Consider the following 21,343-nt stretch of genomic DNA (forward strand, 5'->3'; position numbering starts at 1 on the left):
CAAATGAAAATTAGAAACCTTTCCTTGTATCAGTCAACATATTTCTCCTGAGTAACTTATATCTCATGTCATCCCTTATATCAACCATTTTGTTGAAATAATGCAATAGAAATGACTCATACATCATACACTGCTTCTTATACGAATCACTTCACTGAAGGAGAGAGAAGGAGAGAGAGAGAAAGAGAGAGATATTTCTGGTAGACAACTGTATACTATGGTGTTGTTGATGTTGATATTATATTCAGTGAGCCTTTTATTTGAACAACAGATATCTTCATTCTATGACTACGAAAATCTAAAAACATGTAAGGTTTAATTTCTGGACTTCATGACACACTGTGCCCTTGTAGACGAGACAAGAGATGTGGCTTTGAGTCCTACGAGTGGCCTTTGACTTTTTCTATCCAGCAACCCAATATATACATGCTATTCTTTATAGCTGTATGTGATGTGCTTCGAGAAGCATTATTCCAAAAAATAATTATTTCACATTCTCTTGAAAGTTTATAAAATTCTTATGACGTCAGCAATCATCATCATCATCGTTTAACGTCCGTTTTCCATGCTGCCATGGGTTGGACGGTTTGACTGGGGACTGGCAAGCCAAGAGGCTGCACCAGGTTCCAAACTGATCTGGCAATATTTCTACAGCTGGATTTCCTTCCTAACATCAACCACTCCGAGAGTGTGGTGGGTGCTTTTTACATGCCACCAGTGTGGGAGCCAGTCAGGCGGTACTGGCATCAGCCATGTTTGGATGGTGCTTTTTACGTGCCACTGGTATGGGGAGCCAGTCAGGCGGCACTGGCAACAACCTATGCATAAATGGTGCTTATTGCATGCCACCAGCACAGGAGCCAGTCAGGCAGCACTGGCATCGGCCACAACTACAATTTCCACACATACATGTACACATGTGTACACATACACATGCATATATATATATATATATATATATATATATATATATGCATATAAACAGATATGCTTATATACTTGAATATGTGTGTGTATATATATATTATGATGTGTATATTTTATTAAATCCTTGAAATATATATATATTTCTTTCACTTGTTTCAGTCATTTGACTTCAGCCATGCTGGAGCACTGCCTTAAGTTATATATGGAAAAAGGTATACAGAGAAAGAGAATACTTACTTCAGGGGTAGAAAATCTTAATTCGGCTGTTTTATTCTTTAAATCCCACACAACCACTGCACCCGATTCAAAACCTATCAAGAGCTGAAATATAAAATAAATTCAATTAATCAAACTATTTCATACATTTTTCTTTTCAATCAAAAGCCCAATAATGAATAAATGGAACAGTTCACCCTCTTATCTGAGACAAATACAAAATAAGCTTTAGTGTGGCTGTTATTCATCATCATCATTTTAATGTTCACTTTCCCATGCTTTCATAGTTTGGATAGAGTTTATTGAAGCAGAACTTCTACAACTGGATGCCCTTCTCCATTGCCAAGCCCCATCTGTTTTCAAGTGAGGAAATACCTCCTGATGGACAGGGTATTAGAAACAAATGACATTCATTTACAACATTACACGATGTCAAGGGACTGCAAGGGTAATAATACTTGATTTTCCTGATGTTTTCGTGGCAATACTGCATTTGAAATATTACATTCTTGTCTGTATAATGCAATACACATTCAACATTTCTAGAAAACAAATATAAATTTGTAGTATATTGTCAACTTAATGTGACAATCCCAATAAGGGAACACACTACTGCCGTTTAGCCTTAGGAAGCTGGACCGCTTCCTGTTGGCCTTGACACAATTACTGTGTCCTTAATTTGTTTATATTATATGTTGTCGATACATATATCTTTTATCTTTTACTGTTTTGAGCTGTTTGACTGCAGCCTTGTTGGAACATTGCCTTGAAAAACTTTTCGTGGAATGAATTGACCCCAACCCCACTTATTTTACTGATTTATTTTTTATCCTTAAGCGTGGTACTTATCCTATCAGTCTCTCATTATGAATAGATTTTCTTTTCAAGAAATTTAAGCATTGACATGGATGTGCTAAAGCCTTAACCATTTTGTTACCCTATTTCTGTTGAAATTCACTGCTTTTGTTTCAATTGATTTTTAAAAAAATCAAGACAAATTTAGTAAAATAACTTTGTTATTATTAAGCTTTAATTTGAATCACTTTAAAATTAAAATTTAATTTGAACTAAAGCTTTCATTTGATTCACTTTAAAACAGGAAGACTATATCATAGAACCAGGGGTGGTCTCAGGTGGGTTGGTATCTAAAAGGTTAAACTGTATTTTTAAAAACCTGAGGTATGCTGAGGGCACATAAGATGCAACAAAATATTGTTTGAAAATTACTGAGATATAGAGGATTCCTTGTTGGTTAATGTTTATTGTGTGAATTGACTCTAAAGGTGTTACGTGTGTGTGTGTGTGTGTGTGTGTGTGTGTGTGTGTGTGTGTGTGTGTGTGTGTGTGTGTGTGTGTGTGTGTGTGTGTGTGTAAATATACATATGATATGTGGGATTAATGCAAGCACACCAACTCACACAATTATTTGATAAAATAATAATGTTTGTACAATTAAATTTTTACTATTTTTTTTCTTCTGTTTCTTAATAGAAAAATAATAAAAGAAAAAAAAAAAACCCAACAAAATTTCATTTGATGTATCAATATTTTTCCTTGATATTTTAATCAGTAATTATACTGTACATGTGTGTATACATACACACGTTTATATATATATATATATATATATATATATATATATATATATATAGGTATGCATAAATAAATACACATGCACACACACATACAAGATATATCTATCTATCTACATATATATATGCATACATATGTATGTATGTATAACATACATATACATACACATATGCACATATACATACATGTATAGACATGCATGCACATACACATACACACACACACACACATGCATACAGAAAGAGAGACAGAGAAGTACATGTTAGCAGAGAGATGTTATTAGTGGGAGGTTAACAATAATGCATATTGTCTGAGGCCAGCCAGCAATATGGAATCAGTTATATAACAAAACAGCCTGATTTCATTGAAAGATGAAACAAAAAACAACAAAAAGCAAATAAAATAAAAAACAAACCCCAATCGAACTGAAAATAGCCTTGATGTTAGAAATTATTGAATCAATGTCAATGTTTAGTTAGAGCTTTTTATGTTGGAGTTTTGTTGAATTTGATCTTTTGTTCCTTCAATTGTGAAATGAGTGGTTAGACACGAGTTCAATTACTGTTTGTAACTGGTGCAACAACAACAACAACAACATCACTCACACACAACCTCACCACTACCACCATCACCATCATCATCATCATCACTACTATGGAAAAAATGAGAGGCTGCTATGATGGTTGCTAGTTAATACAGCGTGCTGTTAAATTAAGAATAGGAATCCAAGATACATGTTGTTCAACAACAACACACTCAACATCAACATCATTATCAACAACAACAACAACAACAACAATAAAATCAATATTGTCGATGCTTGTGATTTATTTATGTAGTACATGCATTATATATTAACAATTGTGTCTTTGGTCTCTACCATGCAATTTGAACAGATTAAAACAATATATAGATATATATCATCAACCACATCTGTTTTGTCTGTCTTTGTGTGTCTCTGAGCAGCCTGTCTCTTTTGCAGGTGTACGTGTGTATGCGAGAGAGTGAAAGAGAGAAGTGTCAAGGTGTCCTGCTCAGTCAGTTGACAAAGTATTCTGGAAGAAAATAATTGCATTACAATGAAAAAAACAGAGAAGAACTGAGAGCATAGAAAACGTTCACAATGAAACCGAATGAAACAAGACAACATTACATAATAATAATAATAATGATAAGAAACCTTTCTACTGTAGGCACAAGGCCTGAAATTGTGGCAAAGGGGGCTAGTTGATTACATTGACCCCACTGTGAAACTGGTACTTATTTCATTGACCCCAAAAGGATGAAAGGTAAAGTCAACCATGGTGGAATTTGAACTCAGAACATAAAGATGGATGAAATACCGCTAAGCATTTCGTCCGATGTGCTAAAGATTCTGCCAGTTTGCTGCCTTAATAATAATAATAATAATAAAAATGTGGAATCTGAAGTCAAAAACAATACCTATTGTCATAGGTGCCCTGGGAATGACAGCGAAACGGGCTGATTACTACCTAGATCAGATTCCAGGAAGCCCCAAAATGGCTGAAGTTCAAAAGATAGTGCTCATGGGAACTGCCCATATCCTACGTAAAATACTGTCTATGTGATCTCAAATTTTAAAGCAAACACATAATTTTCTTATGGTTTCTTAAACATTCACTTGAACAAAACTGTACAAATCCAAATATATGGTACCCTAGGCATAACACCTACATGAACTTCTAACTTGTTGTCTCTTGAGGTCTCTGGGTGAGACTTGGATCCAACTTGTACAAATGCAAAACAAAAGTCAAACATAAAATAATAATAATAATAATCCTTTCTACACAAGGCACAAGGCCTGAAACTTGATGGGAGGTGATTAATCGATTACATCGACCCCCGTGTGTGACTGGTACTTAATTTATTGACACCAAACAGATGAAAGGCAAAGTCGACCTCAGCGGAATTTGAAGTCAGAACATAGCTACAGGCAAAATACCGCTAAACATTTCACCTGGCATGCTAATGATTCTACCAGCTTGTTGCCTTAATAATAATATATGCTAATGGAAAAAATATATGATAATATATGCTATTGAAAAAAAAAAAAATAGAAATTGAGAAATATCAGGACCTAGCCAAAGAGTTGAGGAGACTGTTGAAGAATAAGATGACAATTATTTCTGTGGTAATTGGTGCACTTAACACAACATCCAAAATGCTACCTAAGAAACTGTAGGATATTGGAACTGAGACTCACATTGTCAACCTCAAAACAACATTCGTGTTCAGTAATATAGCAGGCAATAGTTATAAACAAGTTTAAAACAAGGCTAGTGTGAGTGCTCATTTGGCCAGTAAGCATTTATGATAGTATTGGCTCTTACTCTGAGTGGAACATTGGGCCTACCACCTCACCAGCCACCATGTAGAGTATGCCTGCCGTTCCTGCCACAAACACGCACCCTATTCTGACGACCAACCTGCACTGCACTGCACCATGCACATTTATCAGTGGCTGTACATTTTATACAGCAACAGAATCATCAAGCTCATCGCTATGACTTTCTGGGTCTAAATCATCGTCAGATTCACTCTCAAGATCAGCATCATTGCCAAAATCATCATTGTCAATAGCCTCTACATCAGATGACAACACTTGGTTCAAGACATCACTCACAGACAGGTTTCTTTGACTCATTTTCATGAAAAACTAGTGGGAGCAGCTTCAATCATCGGGAAGTACACCCTTTGATAGTGTACGTACAGACCAATGACCAGATGCAACAATGTCGCTAATTGATGAGTGATATGTTTGTAAACAGTACAATGTTGCAACCGGAATAGCAGCTGCTGTGGCTGGTGGCTGGAATAGTCACTGCTGGAGTTCTGAGGGTTAACCACTAAGCCACACATCAATAAAATATTTACCAGTTGAGCACTAGAGTGGATGTAATCGATTCCCTGCTCCCTTCAAAATTACTAGCTTTGATCCAAAATTAGAAAGAAATATTACATTTAAGTGTTATTACATTCATAAGTTCCTCTCTTAATCTCTTTTATTTTATATCAGTAACTTTTCCACTGACCACTTTCAACATGACACCAAAGCAGAGCAATATAGGTTTTAACACATTGTTTCTGAACAAAATTTTTTTACGACGAAATATTGTTCGGAAACAAAAACCTAGAAACTTCTCCCTCTCTCTGTCTTTAGTCCCTCATTATTTTTGGCTGGCTCAAAATTTGATTGCCAGTTTCACACCTAAAGACTTCTCAGAAATATCTAGTAGGTACTAAGATACAATTTTATGATATTTGACACGCTTAGACACATAAATCAGTAGCTCTCATGTCACAACAGAAGCCTATCTCCAATTCATATTCGTTTGAACATAAATGCAAAGCAAGACATGAAGAAGTCAATATATTGGCTTCAAATTTTGGCACAAGGCCAGCAATTTCTGGAGAATGTGGTAAGTTGATTACATCAACCCCAGTACTCAACTGGTACTTATTTTATACATCTTGAAATGATGAAAGGTAAAGTCAACCTCAGTGGAATTTGAACTCAGAATGTAAAGATGAACTAAATGTTGTAAAGTATTTTGCCGGGTGTGCTAACAATTTTGCCAGTGTGCTGCCTTAAAGAAGAAGAGAATATACTGATAGCGACGAGTTGTTTGAACATTGTTCTTTTATTCTTTTACTTGTTTCAGTCATTTGACTGCGGCCATGCTAGAGCATTGCTTTAAAGGGTTTTTTTAATTGAAGAAATCGACCCCAGGACTTATTCTTTGTAAACGAAGTACTTATTTTATCGATGTCTTTTGCCAAACTGCTAAGTTACGGGGACATAAACACACCAACATCGGTTGTCAAGCAATGCTGGGGAGGGGGGTAAAACATAGACACATACACATAAATATATATATGGGCTTCTTTCAGTTTCTGCCTACCAAATCCACTTTCAAAGCTTTGGTTGACCCGAGGCTATAGTAGAAGACACTTGACAAAGGTGTCATGCAGTAGGACTGAATCTGGAACCATGTGGTTGGGAAGTACAATTCTTACCACACAGTCATGCCTGGATGCATTGGCGAACGCATTCATATTCATCATCATCACTACCACCACCACCACCATCATTGTTTTAATGCCCTCTTTTTCATGCTTGCATGGGTTAGATGGAATTTGTTGAGGCAGATTTTCTATAGTTCAATGCTCTTCCTACCTCCAACTCTTACCAGTTTCCATGAAGGGTAACATCTCCCCTTGGCTGGACATGTTTTTCATGGAAGATAGGAAATGAACAACATGGCATGCATTACGGTGATGCTCATTTATAGCCATCACACAATCTCAAGGCAAGGATACACACATGGGCTTCTTTCAGTTTCCATCTACCAAACCTACTCACCCAAGGTGCCATGTAGTGGAGCTAAACTCAAGACCACATGGTTAGGAAGTAAACCTAGCTACATCTGCACCTTGCAGGATATATTTTTTCTGGTTCTTTGTACTCTGAGTTGAAATCCTGCCAAGTTAATTTTGTCTTTCATCCTTTCAAGTTCAAAGTACTAGTCCAGTACTATGGAGGTGATTGCTAATATATTTTCTCTTTCTCTCATTTTAGAGGAAATCAGTTTGTTCAGATTTGGAGAGGGATGGACATATGAGGTCCCAAGAAGGAGGAAACTAATGGTGTTAGCTATGATATTGGATTTGACTTGATATCAAGAGTGAGCACTAAGATTAGTTGTCATACTTTCTTATATGGAGAGAGATGTATTAGAAAAATTAATTATTGAGATTGAATTACTTGAAGTAAACACTGAAGACTTAATTGTTAATCAAATCATGTAGGATTGTCTTCGTATTCTATAAATAATCTCACAGTCAATATTTATGATCAGAAATGTAACATATGTTACAGTATTGTTGGAAATATTTTAAGATATTGATTTCAGAATGTTCTTATTTTACAAGTTGATATGTTGGATGTTATCAAACATCAGCAAGAATGATCCTTCTGTTTGATTAAAATAAATGAATAAATAAATAAATAAATAATTAATAAAACCCCCATCAGTAATTTCAACTGAACAAAGAACTTGATGTATTGGAACAGGTTACTTATGGTTGGATATATTTATTTTCCTTTATCCTCAGCAACAATTTTCTAAAGACAGATTTCAAAGTGTGTCTAATTCCAATATGTGCATCTCTGATCTTGAGCAGGTGTAGTGGGGAAGCATCATAGCCATGTGTTCAGAGGGATTCTTTGGGGTTTGAATAAATATTGCAACAAAAGCAAAGTTTAAAGGAAATATGAGTCATTTTTCATACTTTCGAGGAGTAAATGAACAGGAAATAATAGTTACTACCCAAGGACAAAAACTGTTACACAGTGTTATCAAAGCAAATTCAACAAGAATTCAATGTCTTCATGTGATAAAATAGATATTTTGAAATTATTTTGATATCATTTCATTTTCTTACCATTACTCTAAAAAGGATGGGACAATACTTTACACACAAGTGTGGTCGTGTGGTAAGAAGCTTGCTTCTCAACCACATGGTTCTGGATTCAGTCCCACTGCATGGCAACTTGGGCAAGTGTCTTTTACTATAGTCTCAGGCAGATCAAAGCCTTATGAGTGAATTTGGTGGACAGAAACTGAAAGAAGCCCATTGTGAATGTGTGTGTATAATATATATATATATATATATATATATATATATATATCTGTGTGTCTTTGTATCTGTTTTTGTCTCCCACCTCCACTACTCAACAAGTGTTGGTGTGTTTACATCCCTGTAACTTAGCAGCTTGATAAAAGAGACTGATAAAACAAGTACAAGGCTTTGAAAAATAAGTACTGGGATTGATTCTTCAAAATAGTGCCCCAGCATGGCTGCAGCCTAATGACTGCAACAAATAAAAGTAAAAACAAGGCTAGTTCACTCCAGATTTTCTACTAAGAAGTGTCTACTTCGGGACTGGTCCACATACAGCACTAATTTGCATACACACCAGCCAACTGCTTCATCAACATTTGTAGGCTTACATGGCATTTCACAGTTTGGTGTTCCAATGTAGCAGAACCTACATCAGATCCACTGCCTGCAATATCGTCGTCATCGTGGCACTCCGTCAGTTACAATGAGGGTTCCAGTTGATCTGAACAACGGAACAGCCTGCTCATAAAATTGATGTGAAAGTGGCTGAGCAGTCCACAGACACGTGTACTCTTAATGTAGTTCTTGGGGAGATTCAGCATGACACAGATTGTGACAAGGCTGACCCTTTGAATTACAGGTACAACAGAAACAGGAAGTAAGAGTGAGAGAAAGTTGTGGTGGAAGAGTACAGCAGGGTTCGCCACCACCCACTGCTGGAGCCTCGAGGAGATTTTATTTTCGCTCAATAAACACTCACAACAACCGATCTGGGAATCAAAACCGCGATCTTATGACCGTGAGTCCGCTGCCCTAACCACTGGGCCATTGCACCTCCACCTGCAATATGCACATTCATGTTAAAGAAAATGTCCACGCAAATACTTGATCTATTAAAAAATATCTAGAGAAATGTTGAACCCCTAAGATATCATGGTCACTGTTATCTTCACTGAATGGAACATCAGAAATTTGAAGAGAAACATGGCTATTTTCATTCATACACTTAGTTGGTATAGAATGTAGCTTATGATTGTAAAATTGTGAGTTTGATTCCCGGTGGTGTGTTGTATCCTTCAGCAAGACACTTTATTTCATGTTGCTCCAGTCCACTTAGCTAGCAAAACTGAGTAGGACCTGTAATTCAAAGGGCCAGCTCTGTTACATTCTGCCATGCAGTATCTTCGGAGAACTACATTAAGTGTATGTGTGTGTGTGTGTGTGCTCAGCTACTTGCACATTAATTACACGAGCAGACTGTTCTGTTGATTGGATCAACTGGAACCCACATTGTTGTAACTGATGGAGTGCCAATTTTTTTTTTAATACACTTACAACAGATGCAAACTGCACGAATTTGATTGGCTATTATACACACCGCAGCCAATAACCATTCTAATTTTGCTTTGTTGTGGATACACACAGAAATTTCCTTGTAAAGAATCTGTGCATCTATGTAAGTAACCACCATTCAAATGCTATATCATCTCCCTAAACAAATGCATGCCATTTATAAGTGTATATTATTTAAATTTTATATAATGAAATTATGTAATTAATTTCTGCAGTTAAAAAAAAAAATTTCAATTTCATCTTCACAATGTTGTGTCTGCATAATTTTTCTTTTGTGCACCAATTGTAAAGCCTATGCATTTATGCGAGTACACACTTAAAAGAAACATTGACCACAGTCCCTCTCATACATATCTGTGAAGAGACATTACCTAGTCACTGTCCTCTATTTTTTCCTGATAAAAGTGTTTTAATCCCAAAATATTGAAATATAAGTCAAAGTGTAAACTTATTTTGTTTTTCTTTGCTTGTTTTCCAATTTGTATTAGACTTATGCTTCTTAACCCTTTAGCATTTAAACTGACCATATTCAGCCCAAATATTCTACCTGTTTTATGTTCAAACCAGCTAGATCTGGCTTCTCACACATATCTTACAATGTCAGTCTAAATACATACACTCATTTCTTCAAAATCTCAAAGCTATGAGATAAAGTATAATTACGTCAAGGCAATGTAAGTAATTAAGTATTACATTTGGTAAAATAATTTGAACACTAAAGGGCTAAAACGATTTCAATACTTTCATCTTTGTTAAATTTAATTTCATTCTTCCTGTCTTAAGTTATCCTTATTAAACAATTTCATGGGTTTTATCAGAAAAATTTAAAGAACTTAATTGCTGGAAAAATAAATTATAAATGAACTAAATAATAAAAAAATTGACAATATAGCCTTCCTTTCTAGAACTTGAACAATTTTACTGGAAATAGTTTCATCCCAAATATTATATATGTTATAAATTGTTCTGATATGATTACTTCATCATTATGAGACAATAAGGGGAATTCTTTATGGTTGCTCAAACAGCTCAGTGTAGCAGTAGCTGCAATACCAAAATGAAGACTACATTCTAAGAGAACTTAGAATAATAACAAATGGGTTGGTCATGGCAAGAAACATTATTTAAATATTCTAATGAGTAAGTTACATCTGTGTCACTAACAGAGACGATTTGGGTAATGCAGTAACACTCTGGCCAAAGCAAAACACATGGAACTCAAAGAACTTCACATGGTGTTTGTGTGTGCCATCGTCTTAATTTTACATTCACTTTACATGCTGGCATGCTTTGGATGGGTTTGCACAGTTCAAGTTCTTATTTGGAGTTACTGCCATCCTAGACGGGTAGGAAAACCACATCTTGCTCAAACATTCTATTTTTTGGAATGGTTTCTATAGTTAGATACCCTTCCTAATATCAATCAATTTACAGAGTGACACCAGAATAAAACAATCCTAAAAACTTCTCTTGACCCAATGTTTTATCTGTTTATTTGCAAACCATTTTACAGAGTGTACTGGGTGCATTTTATCATGACACCGACACAAGTTAGGTTGCTTTGTATCTCACAAGACAAAAGGATCATCATCACTCTATGTTGATTCTGTTCATTCAGAGCATTGTAATTGACAAAGTAGAAATAAGAGAAGATGAAGCAGGGTAAGAGGGAGAAAGAAGTGAGAGCACGAAGAGGGAAATTGAATGAGTCAGGAAGAAATAGGAGAGACACTGTTAGGTGGAGTAATGGAAGAGAGACAGTATGTGTGTATGTGTGATTAAAGTAAAAACTTGTGCATATGTGCATAGTGACTGAAACACAACAAATAAACTTAACATGCCAGCAAAGTTTAAATACTCTAAATGATGAATATACTGTAACACAACCATTACTAAACAGTTTAAACATGCTACAGTATCATAAAGAAATAACATATTGGAAAATATTTGTAAAAGCCATTCAGTAGAACTAATTCTGTGGTATTTACAAGTAAATAATGCTCTGAAAAATTCATGAGTTGTCAGGTCACCATTAAAGACTTCATGTAATACATGAAAAGTAAAAGTTAGCCTTCCCTGATGCATGTGGCACAAGTTGACCTCGATCAGACAATTTAAGACAACACCTGTCAATTACACAGCTTCCCCACTGTTTGCTGCAGTGAACTATATCTCTCTCTATGTTACTTATTGACTGCTGCACAAGAGAAATCGTGACAAATTGTTCACAAACTGTTATCTGAAGCTTTAGTTTTTTGGGGTTTTTTTTTATTAGCAAAATGAAATAAAAAAAAGCCCACTTCCATTGATATCCAATTATAAATTACTGTAAGAAATCAATGGAAAATGATTGCAGTCAGAAAATATTTGTATAAAAGGTTAGTAAGAAATTAAGATTTAGTACCAGGAAACCGTAGTGTTGTTCTCTTCGCTGCTTTAATGAATAGATAATAGAAGGAGACTGTGCTTTCAGTATGATTGAGTTTAATGATTCTAAGTGTTCCATGGTTTCATTAGTAAAATCTGGCAAGCTACCAGATAGAGCGAACAAGACAGAGATAAACTGTTTAATCAATTTATGAGATTTCTTGAGGAGAATAGCTGGATAAAATTCAGTTTTGGTTTGAAGCTACAATATTGATTTCTTTCTCTGGAATGAAGAGGAAACAAGTGGAAAAACCGATGTAGTTTACCATAGTAAGTTACTGTTACTTAGTAAAACAGACATCAGAGAGGACATCGCTGTAGGCATTCAAGAGTCATGTGGTGGTCTTAAACTGTATGACAGCTTAAGTGTTTGGGTACCAACCCGCCTAAAACCGTTCCTGGTTTTGACAAGAAGAGACATTTGGGACAGAAAGTCACTGAAGAGTTCACAAAATGTGTGATGAAAGAACTTTGACAAACTAAGAATAATAATACTGAAACTAAAATGAAGATCAAGTACGTTGTGCATATGTTTAATTGACAAAAGGTGACCATCTCCAAATACAACGACAAAATTAAAAGCTTCCACCTAAATTTAATATTAATTTATGTTTCAAACACAACATTCATAATGACAAAGCTATTTTACTAAACTTCTAATTATTTTCCAAATTATTTAGAATAAAGGCAGTGTTTTTAAACAGAAATATGACAAAAAATTGTTAAATATGGCATGCAAAAAGATCAAGTAAAGCTCCCTCTGATCTCTATGGTTTTCATCTCCAAATTCCACATGCAAGGATTTGGTTTGTCTGAAACTATGCATAATGAGACACTGGTCCAAAAATGTGTGTGGTATCACATGGTTGTGAAGCAAATTTCAGAACCACACAGCTATACTTGTGGCAACACACTATTAATTATCTGATTGTCTACTAGCTGAATTAATTCAAATAGCATTCTTTGAAGAAATAATGATATTATTATTATCATCATTAATAATAATAATAATAATAATAATAATAATAATAATAATAATAATAATAATTTCTACAATAGACACAAAGCCTGAAATTTTGGGGGAGGGGTCAAGTCAATTACATTGATCCCAGTGCTCGACTGGTACTTCTTATTTTATGGACTCCAAAATGCAGGAGTTTTAATTGCAAGTCTGTCAACACAATGCAACACAGACTAAAAAAAAAAAAAAACTATATGTGTATGTATAATACATAAAGTTATTTTTTGGGTTGTTAGTGTGTAAGTATTTCTTTATGTATTTGTGTATGTCTTTCAACATATAGACAATGCAACACAAACTTTAAAAAGAGTTTCACTATAATGATAGGGTGATTGCTGAGAGAAACATACAGTGACAGAAAGAATGTGTGAAAATAGAATTAAAAGTGATTTCAAGAAAAAAACAAAACAAAACAAGTTGATGTTGAGCATATCGACATGATCATTGTAGTAGGGTTCTGCTGAAGGATCTATTTCTTCTTGACTAAATTGTTATCCGGTAGCATAGTGACAGGTATGAGTAGTAATAATGATTTATAATTCATAGATAAGATCCAGATATTTTCTATATAGAATGTACGTAGTAGAGCTCAAGAGATTTAAACTTGAGCAGGTATAGAGGTAAATATAGGGATAAGCAAATTAGACAGATCAATATATAAAGTATATCAAATACATGAAATACAAAAAATGTATATATGTATACAGATAAAAAGGTCCAACTTACAGAGAGTACAAATGAAATAGAGAATTAAAGGGGTGAAGGAAAAGAATTACAAATTCATATATTACTGTAGTTATACAGACTTAAACTACCACCATCACTGAATGCTTTCCCAATTACACCAATTTTCATACTTCTTTGATTGTTGGCACTCAGTCGCTTATGACGTCAAGGGTTCCAGTTGATCCAATCAACGGAACAGCCTGCTCGTGAAATTAACGTGCAAATGGCTGAGCACTCCACAGACATGTGTACCCTTAATATAGTTCTCGGGGATATTCAGCGTGACACAGTGTGACAAGGCTGACCCTTTGAATTACAGGCACAACAGAAACAGGAAGTAAGAGTGAGAGAAAGTTGTGGTGAAAGAGTACAGCAGGGTTTGCCACCATCCCCTGCCGGAGCCTCGTGGAGCTTTAGATGTTTCGCTAAATAAACACTCGCAACGCCCGGTCTGGGAATCGAAACCGTGATCCTATGACCGTGAGCCCACTGCCCTAACCACTGGGCCATTGCACCTCCACACTTCTTTGATAGTAATATATTAAAAGGCAAACTTACCCTACTGGGGTCTATGGGATTGTCTTCAAGGTGCACAACTGGGCCTGGATGGGTTTTTCGTGACCTGCAAATGAGACAAATGTGTACAGTGTGTCATTAAAGTAATTTTAAACACAAACAATTTCATACATAGAAATAGAATATCGTGACCAGATTGCAGAGGTACGATGTAGCAAAAGTGACAGAGTATCAGGGAGTGGCTTCTAGATGTTTCTAAAAATGACTCACTAATGTTTCTAGAATTAAAGAGAGGAGGGATGTGTCAAAAGTAAAGGTCCTACCATGTCCCAACCCACCTATTACGTCCCCCTGCTCCATACTATAATCAGTGGATTTTATGCTAATATTGGCCTAATAAGCCAACTCAGGATCCATAATGCAACCCACCTGAGACTGTCCTTGGTTCTACAACACAAACTTACTGTTCTAAAGTGATCTAAATTATAACCTTCTATCAAAATTTTGTTAATTCATTCCAGACATCAGCTTAATAATAAGAAAGTTATTTTACTAATTTCTTAAATATTCAAAAATTAATTGAAACGAAGGCAAAGTATCTCAACAGAAATATGGTAACAAAATGGTAAATGTTCCACTTTGGCATTGTAAGAAGGGTTGGATAGGTATGTACAGTTGTACATACCCTATATCTTGGTTGAGCCTAATACTAGGTGCTTGTTTTTAACTATCTCATTCCATATCTTCCTAAAATATATATTAAATGCACAAATCACATTTTTCTTTCCTAACATAAAGCTGATTTGATAATACAGGCACCCATATTCATTCTGAGATTAAGCTATAAATCATTTTAAATGATGACAACAGCAATGCTATTGTTAAGCAGGAATAGTTCAAGATTGAAATAAATTGGTTTGCTATCAAAGAATGATATTTGCTGAAGATGCCAAGAAGATTCAGAGAGAGAGAAAGAGAGGGGGGGGGGGGAGAGATAGAGAGGGGGGGGGAGAGATAGAGAGGGGAAAGAGAGTTAGAGAGAGAGAGAGAGAAGAGAAAATAGTTTCCTAGGATCCAACTGTTTGCTTTATAGTTAAGTAGTTAAGAGATTGAATATTGACTATACAATATCAACAATTCAAACACAGCCGCCATAGACATCAGCACATTGCACTGCACCCTTCCACTGTGACACATATAACCTGATTCCACAGTAGTGCAAGTTGAAACCCAATCACAGACATTGCATTGTGTCCTATCAACAAGATACATTTTACTGATCTGAGTGAGAGGTTCAAATACATAACCGCATCATTCAAACATGAAAAGAAAGAGAGAAAAAATATGGTTCAAAATAATTCAACTGTGAAGCATTTACGGGAACATACATTTAATTTTTCTTCTTTCTCTTTTTATTTCTTCTTTCTAGTTTTCATGTTTATATTTTTAGTTTACTCTTTCATGTTTGGGTGGTTGTTGCTGTTATTACCTTCTCCACTCTCTCATGGTTTACTAGCTTTATACACAAATGTTTAAACTAATCCGATAAATAAAATACAAGTCAGTAGAACAAGGAAAGAAAAGAAAGTTAAAATTTAAGGAAACCAGAGACGGCTTTGTGTTAGCATAAAATAAAATAAAAAAAAAAAAATCCTAGAATTTTATCAAGAATTTATCTCTTCTTATGGCATATGAACAAATTTTATGAACACAGAAAGGTAGCTGAGAAAAGAAAGTCAAAACCTAAGGAAACAACAGTTTAAATTGACTAGAAGAGAAAAGTTTAGGTGAAGCATGAGTAACTGTAACAACAGTATCAGAAGCTCTGAGAGGACTTACTGGTTGGTGAAGTGGGGAAGTGGTTTTTATACAAATGGTTATTGAAGTACTGTAGATAGAACTAACGATAATATGATGAGAGCCAAAGAATGAAGGGAAAACATTTAAAAAGATATATTGATAATAACAGACTTCTTGGTATGTAATATATATAAAAAAAGGCACTACAAACAGAATGTTAAAGTTTATTGTGGTATGATATATAAAGTGAACCCAAAGATGTTTATATAGAAATGTATAATCTGTTGAATGTAGAACAAAAAGGCTGGGTGTTAAAGATAGCCAACAAATAGATGAAGGAGAAACAAGAGTATTGATTAAATGCAGACGGCAAAAAGAAGATGCAATGATGCATGATGGGACAAAGAGAACGGTGAGCTAGTGTTGTCAGGAACTCATGATGGCAAGTATTTTCAGAGTCTGAACTCGTTATCTTTAGGCTTTCTTTGGTAATTGTTTTTATTCTATTGTTATATTTCGGGATGGTCGTTTTTTTTTTTTTTTTTCCAAATACACACACACGTTATATATTCATTCTTCACTCATTTATTATTGTTCTATGATGTTAGAAGGACAGAATGGACGAGGTAGAGCAGGAGGATACACGTGGAGGGAAAAGATCGCTGAGGAGGTCACATGTGTGTGACGAAAGATTTCCAGACAATGGACATATGAACACTAATAAACAAGTGAAGAATGAATATATAGTGCGTGTGTTTATTTGGCAGGAAAGGGAAAAAAAATGACCATTCCAAAATATAACAATATCTATTTCAACACATGCTTTCACATCAGGAATCTAGCAAAACAAATTCATGTTTTTATTCTATTTTCTTACTTTTATTCCCCATGCAAAAAAAAAAGAAGAAAATAGAAAGACATTTCTTTTAATTTCATCACTGTGTGGTAAGAAGCCTGGTTCCTAACCACAATGGTTTTGTGCTCAGTATCACTCAGGCAAGAATCTTTTGAGCTGACCAAACAAAGTCTTATAAGAGGATTTGGTAGACAGAAACTGAAAGAAGCCAATTATATATGCATACATGCATGCATAATACTTAATTCATTAAAATTATTAGCACATTAAATTAGTTAGCCTCATTTTTGATATTTTCAGTCTCATTAATTGTAATAATACCTCTATCATAACTATAATAATACTTTTATTGTAAGTTTTCATTTTTTGATAAAAATAAATGAATATTGTATGTTTTCTTTTTTTTTTTCATAACTGTATATCTACTTTTGTACCACCCTGTATATATCTATATGTGTGTGTCTTTGTGTATGTGCTTGTCAGTTGGTGTTAGTTTGTTTATGTCCCCATGATCTAGCTGTTCAGCAAAAGAGATCGATAGAATAATTAGCAAGTGTAAAAAAATAAAAAAATACTGAGGTCAATTCCTTCTTCAAGGCAGTGCCCCAGCATGACTGCCATCTAATGACTGAAATGAGTAAAAGATAAAAAGATCTGTATTATTTCTGGCACAGATGTTTGATAGCCTGGTGCCTTTTCTGCTGTTAACCACTCAAATTATAAAGAAGGAATCTGGTATCAATGATGTTGGCTGAAGCAAGAAGAGTTCTATAGCTTGCATTGTGGTGGGACACAATGACTGAGAAGATTTGATCTTAGCATAATGGCTGTAGTAAGATTTGAAGTGAACTAGTCAAAGAAAGAGATAGGAAAGTTTATTTATTATTTAAAAAAACAAATAATGATAATATACATAAATAAGCAGTCAGGTGTTTTTGAAAACAGCAGGAAAAGAAAAATGCAGTTCTGTCATGAATGGTCAATATGTCTGTGGAAGTAGGACTGAGACAATGTAGAAAAGCTGCAACTATTTTCTAAGGGATGGTGGAATCAGCAATGGAAACTAAATTTCAATAAGATGCTGCCAAGAATTCCTCATAAAGCAGGCATCAGACACAAAATATTTGAATTATATTCACGGGGAGATTTGAAAAGATTTGCTGAGAAGAATACACTGTGCAATGTTGAACGGATATTAAATCAACGTTTAGAATGCCACATAAATTGCTTTCTTTTCACGAATAATTGACAGAACTGAAGATAACTATATAAACATCAACAGAGGAAAGGCTAGACTGTTTTGCAGTGAACAGAATAAATAAATATTGAAACAGACAAAAACCATAAAGTGATTCATATTCTTAATTTTGTTTTAAAAGACACAAAGGTCAAAATCTTGAAAATTTGATGGATTATTGAAGTATTTTTCTTTTACTTCTAAGTATTTTTTAATTTATTTGTTTGATATATGAGAGTCTATCAACTCATCAGAATAACAAAATGCAATGAAAACAAGGACTTTGATAACACATTATTCACATGGTTTTAAACCAAGTGTAAGAATTTATTTCAAAATTCATTTGCTTTTTCTTTATGTATTGTTTTGACAACATAACCGCCCACCTCTCTCTTGTCTAGAAAATTTCCAGACTATTTATTAGGAGAACAGCTATTTTCTTGTATCGAATCATTATTTTCTTGTTAGTAATTGATTTACCATCTTCATATGAACATAACCACACACACAAAAAAAAAAAAAAAATCTTTACTTATCTCTGACTGTTATATTCTATTTTTATATTTAATTGCTTGCTGAAAGTGGTGGATGGACAGAATCAGTAGAGTGTTAGAAAATGCCCTGTAGTAGCTGTTCAGGTTCTTTACATTCCGAGTTCAAATCATACTGCAGTTAACGGTGTTCAAGGATTTGTTTTTATTTCACTAAACTAGTTTAATGACAGAATGACCAGTTGTAATATCAACAAGAAATTTAAATTATCACGTTGGGTGAATAGTTTTTAAGGTGGTACTCCAGCATGGCTGCAATCAAATGACCAAAACGTAAAAGAATAAATCATATCACTGTTTTATTCAGATGGTGATAAGTTAAACCATGGGATGTCAACATTCATGCACATAAGCACAAGCGTGGCTGTGTGGTAAGAGGCTCGCTTCCCAACCGCATGGTTCCAGGTTCAGTCTCACCGCATGGCACCTTAAGCAAGTGTTGTCTACTATAGCCTTGGGCCAACCAAAGCCTTGTGAGTGGACTTGGTAGACAGAAACTGAAAGAAGCTGCTTGTATATATCTATGTACATATTTATGTGTGTGTCTTTGTTTGTCCCCCTACCATCATTTGACAACTAATGTTGGTGTGTTTATGTCCCCAAAACTTAGCGGTTCGACAAAAGAGGCCAATAGAATAAGTACCAGTATCTGTTCTTCCTCATAGCAGGCAAGTAATGGGTTGTAAGCAGAAGCAATGTGTAGTCACTGAGTTCTTGATGAAGAAGCATGCAGGCTGTACAACACCTACAGGAGGCTTCAAGTTGTTTATGGAGATGGCACCACTGGCAAGAACAACGTGCACAGATGGATGAAGTTCAAGGAAGGAGGAACCAGAATGGAAGATTAGAAATGAAGTGGGAGTTCATCAACTGTGATCACAGATGTGAATCACCAGCAAATGGACAAATAAGAATCGGTAAGGTTACTGCACAGCTGGACTGTAATAACAATACATTACAAAAGGTGGTGAAAGGAAGTCTGCTCTGATCTGCTGGAAGCATTTGAAGTCAATGAGGACGTTTTTCCTCCCTGGCCATGTCCCCTACTCTTTCTCTCTCAGCTGAGAGGTCTTTGTTTTACAGGCTCACAGGTGCTGGTGCTACATAAAAAGCACCTGTTGTGGTGCCATGTAAAAAAGCACCCATGCTGGTGTCATATAGAAAAGCATCTGTTTCTGTAGCAGGTAAAAAGCACCTGTGCTGGTGCCATGTAGAAAAAGTACCTGTGCTGGTGTCACATAGAAACACACTTGTGCCGGTGCCATATAGGAAAGCACTTGTGCCGGTGCCATATAGAAAAGCACTTGTGCCGGTGCTACATAGAACGCACTCATGCTGGTGTCACGATAAGAACACACATGCCAGTGCTATATAAAAAGCATTTGTGCTGGTGCCACATAACAGCATGCATGCTGGTAGCACGTAAAAAACACCCAGTACACTCTGTAAAGTGGCTGGTGTTAGGAAGAGCAACCAGCTGTAGAATCCATGCCAAAACAGACAGTTGGAACCTGGACAGCTCTCTGGCTGACTAGCTCCTGTCAAACCATCCAATCCATGACAGCATGAAAAATGGAGGTTAAATGAGGATTATGAACCAAAACATGAAGACTCAGTCCAAAGAATGGTGACACACCTCTTCTTGAATATATACACACACACACACATGCAAATCCATATATAAATATATATTCTATTGGTATATAAATACTCAGTTTTCTGATGAACTAAATACTTATTCATTAACAAGTGAATTTAATCACTATTTTTGTTTCCAAATTAACTTATACTACACTTGAGTTCTGTTAATTTCACTAGAGAATGAGGAATATTCTTTGAATATATGTAAATAACAGATACATTTAATTATTTTTAATGAAGCAATGGTTTTTAAATACTTTTTCTAATAATTGCAAAATTTTTTCTGCAGGAAAGGGGAAGAAAAAACAGAAGACAAATTGTTTATCATTTTTAAAGATAACTTTTTATTCCTGTGCCAAAAATTCATCAAAATAGACAAAATTATTTTCATTTATAGTAATTGCATTATTCAAATCTTCCAAATTAATCAAAAATATTTAGCTATCTTTATAACATTCATGTACGGCAACTCAAACTGAATATATTACCATGTATCTTTTCTATGTATGCATACTTACATATATGCGTGTGTGTGTGTGTGTGTGTGTGTGTGTGTGTGTGTGTGTGTGTGTGTGTATCATCATCATCATTTATGCTGGTATGGGTTAGACAGTTTGACTGGAACTGGTAAACCGGAGAGCTGCACCTAGTTCCAATTGCCTGCTTTGGCATGATTTCTACAGCTGGATGCATGAAATGCCGCTAAGCATTTTGCCTGGTGTGCTAATAATTCTGCTAGCTCGACACTCTAATGTATAATAATAATAATAATAATAATAATAATAATAACAATCCTTTCTATTATATGCCAATTTTGGGTAGGGAGGGGCCTA

General features: G+C 35.1%; 1 protein-coding gene across 14 annotated transcripts in view; it reads right to left on the reverse strand.

Annotated features, from left to right (window-relative positions):
• LOC106876481 (syntaxin-binding protein 5) overlaps positions 1-21,343 on the reverse strand; it is a 435,422-nt gene that overhangs the window by 209,241 nt on the left and 204,838 nt on the right. For all 14 annotated transcript variants that reach the window (XM_089341867.1, XM_089341861.1, XM_089341866.1 and 11 more), the window contains exons 5-6: positions 14,468-14,531; positions 1,165-1,248 (exon numbers count right to left, since the gene is read on the reverse strand). In XM_089341867.1, the coding sequence (XP_089197993.1) occupies positions 1,165-1,248; positions 14,468-14,531 (148 nt within the window). The remainder of the gene's footprint in view (positions 1-1,164; positions 1,249-14,467; positions 14,532-21,343) is intronic.

Source organism: Octopus bimaculoides, chromosome 25 (assembly GCF_046866305.1).
Source record: "Octopus bimaculoides isolate indiv1 chromosome 25, ASM4686630v1, whole genome shotgun sequence".
Lineage (NCBI taxonomy): Eukaryota > Metazoa > Mollusca > Cephalopoda > Octopoda > Octopodidae > Octopus > Octopus bimaculoides.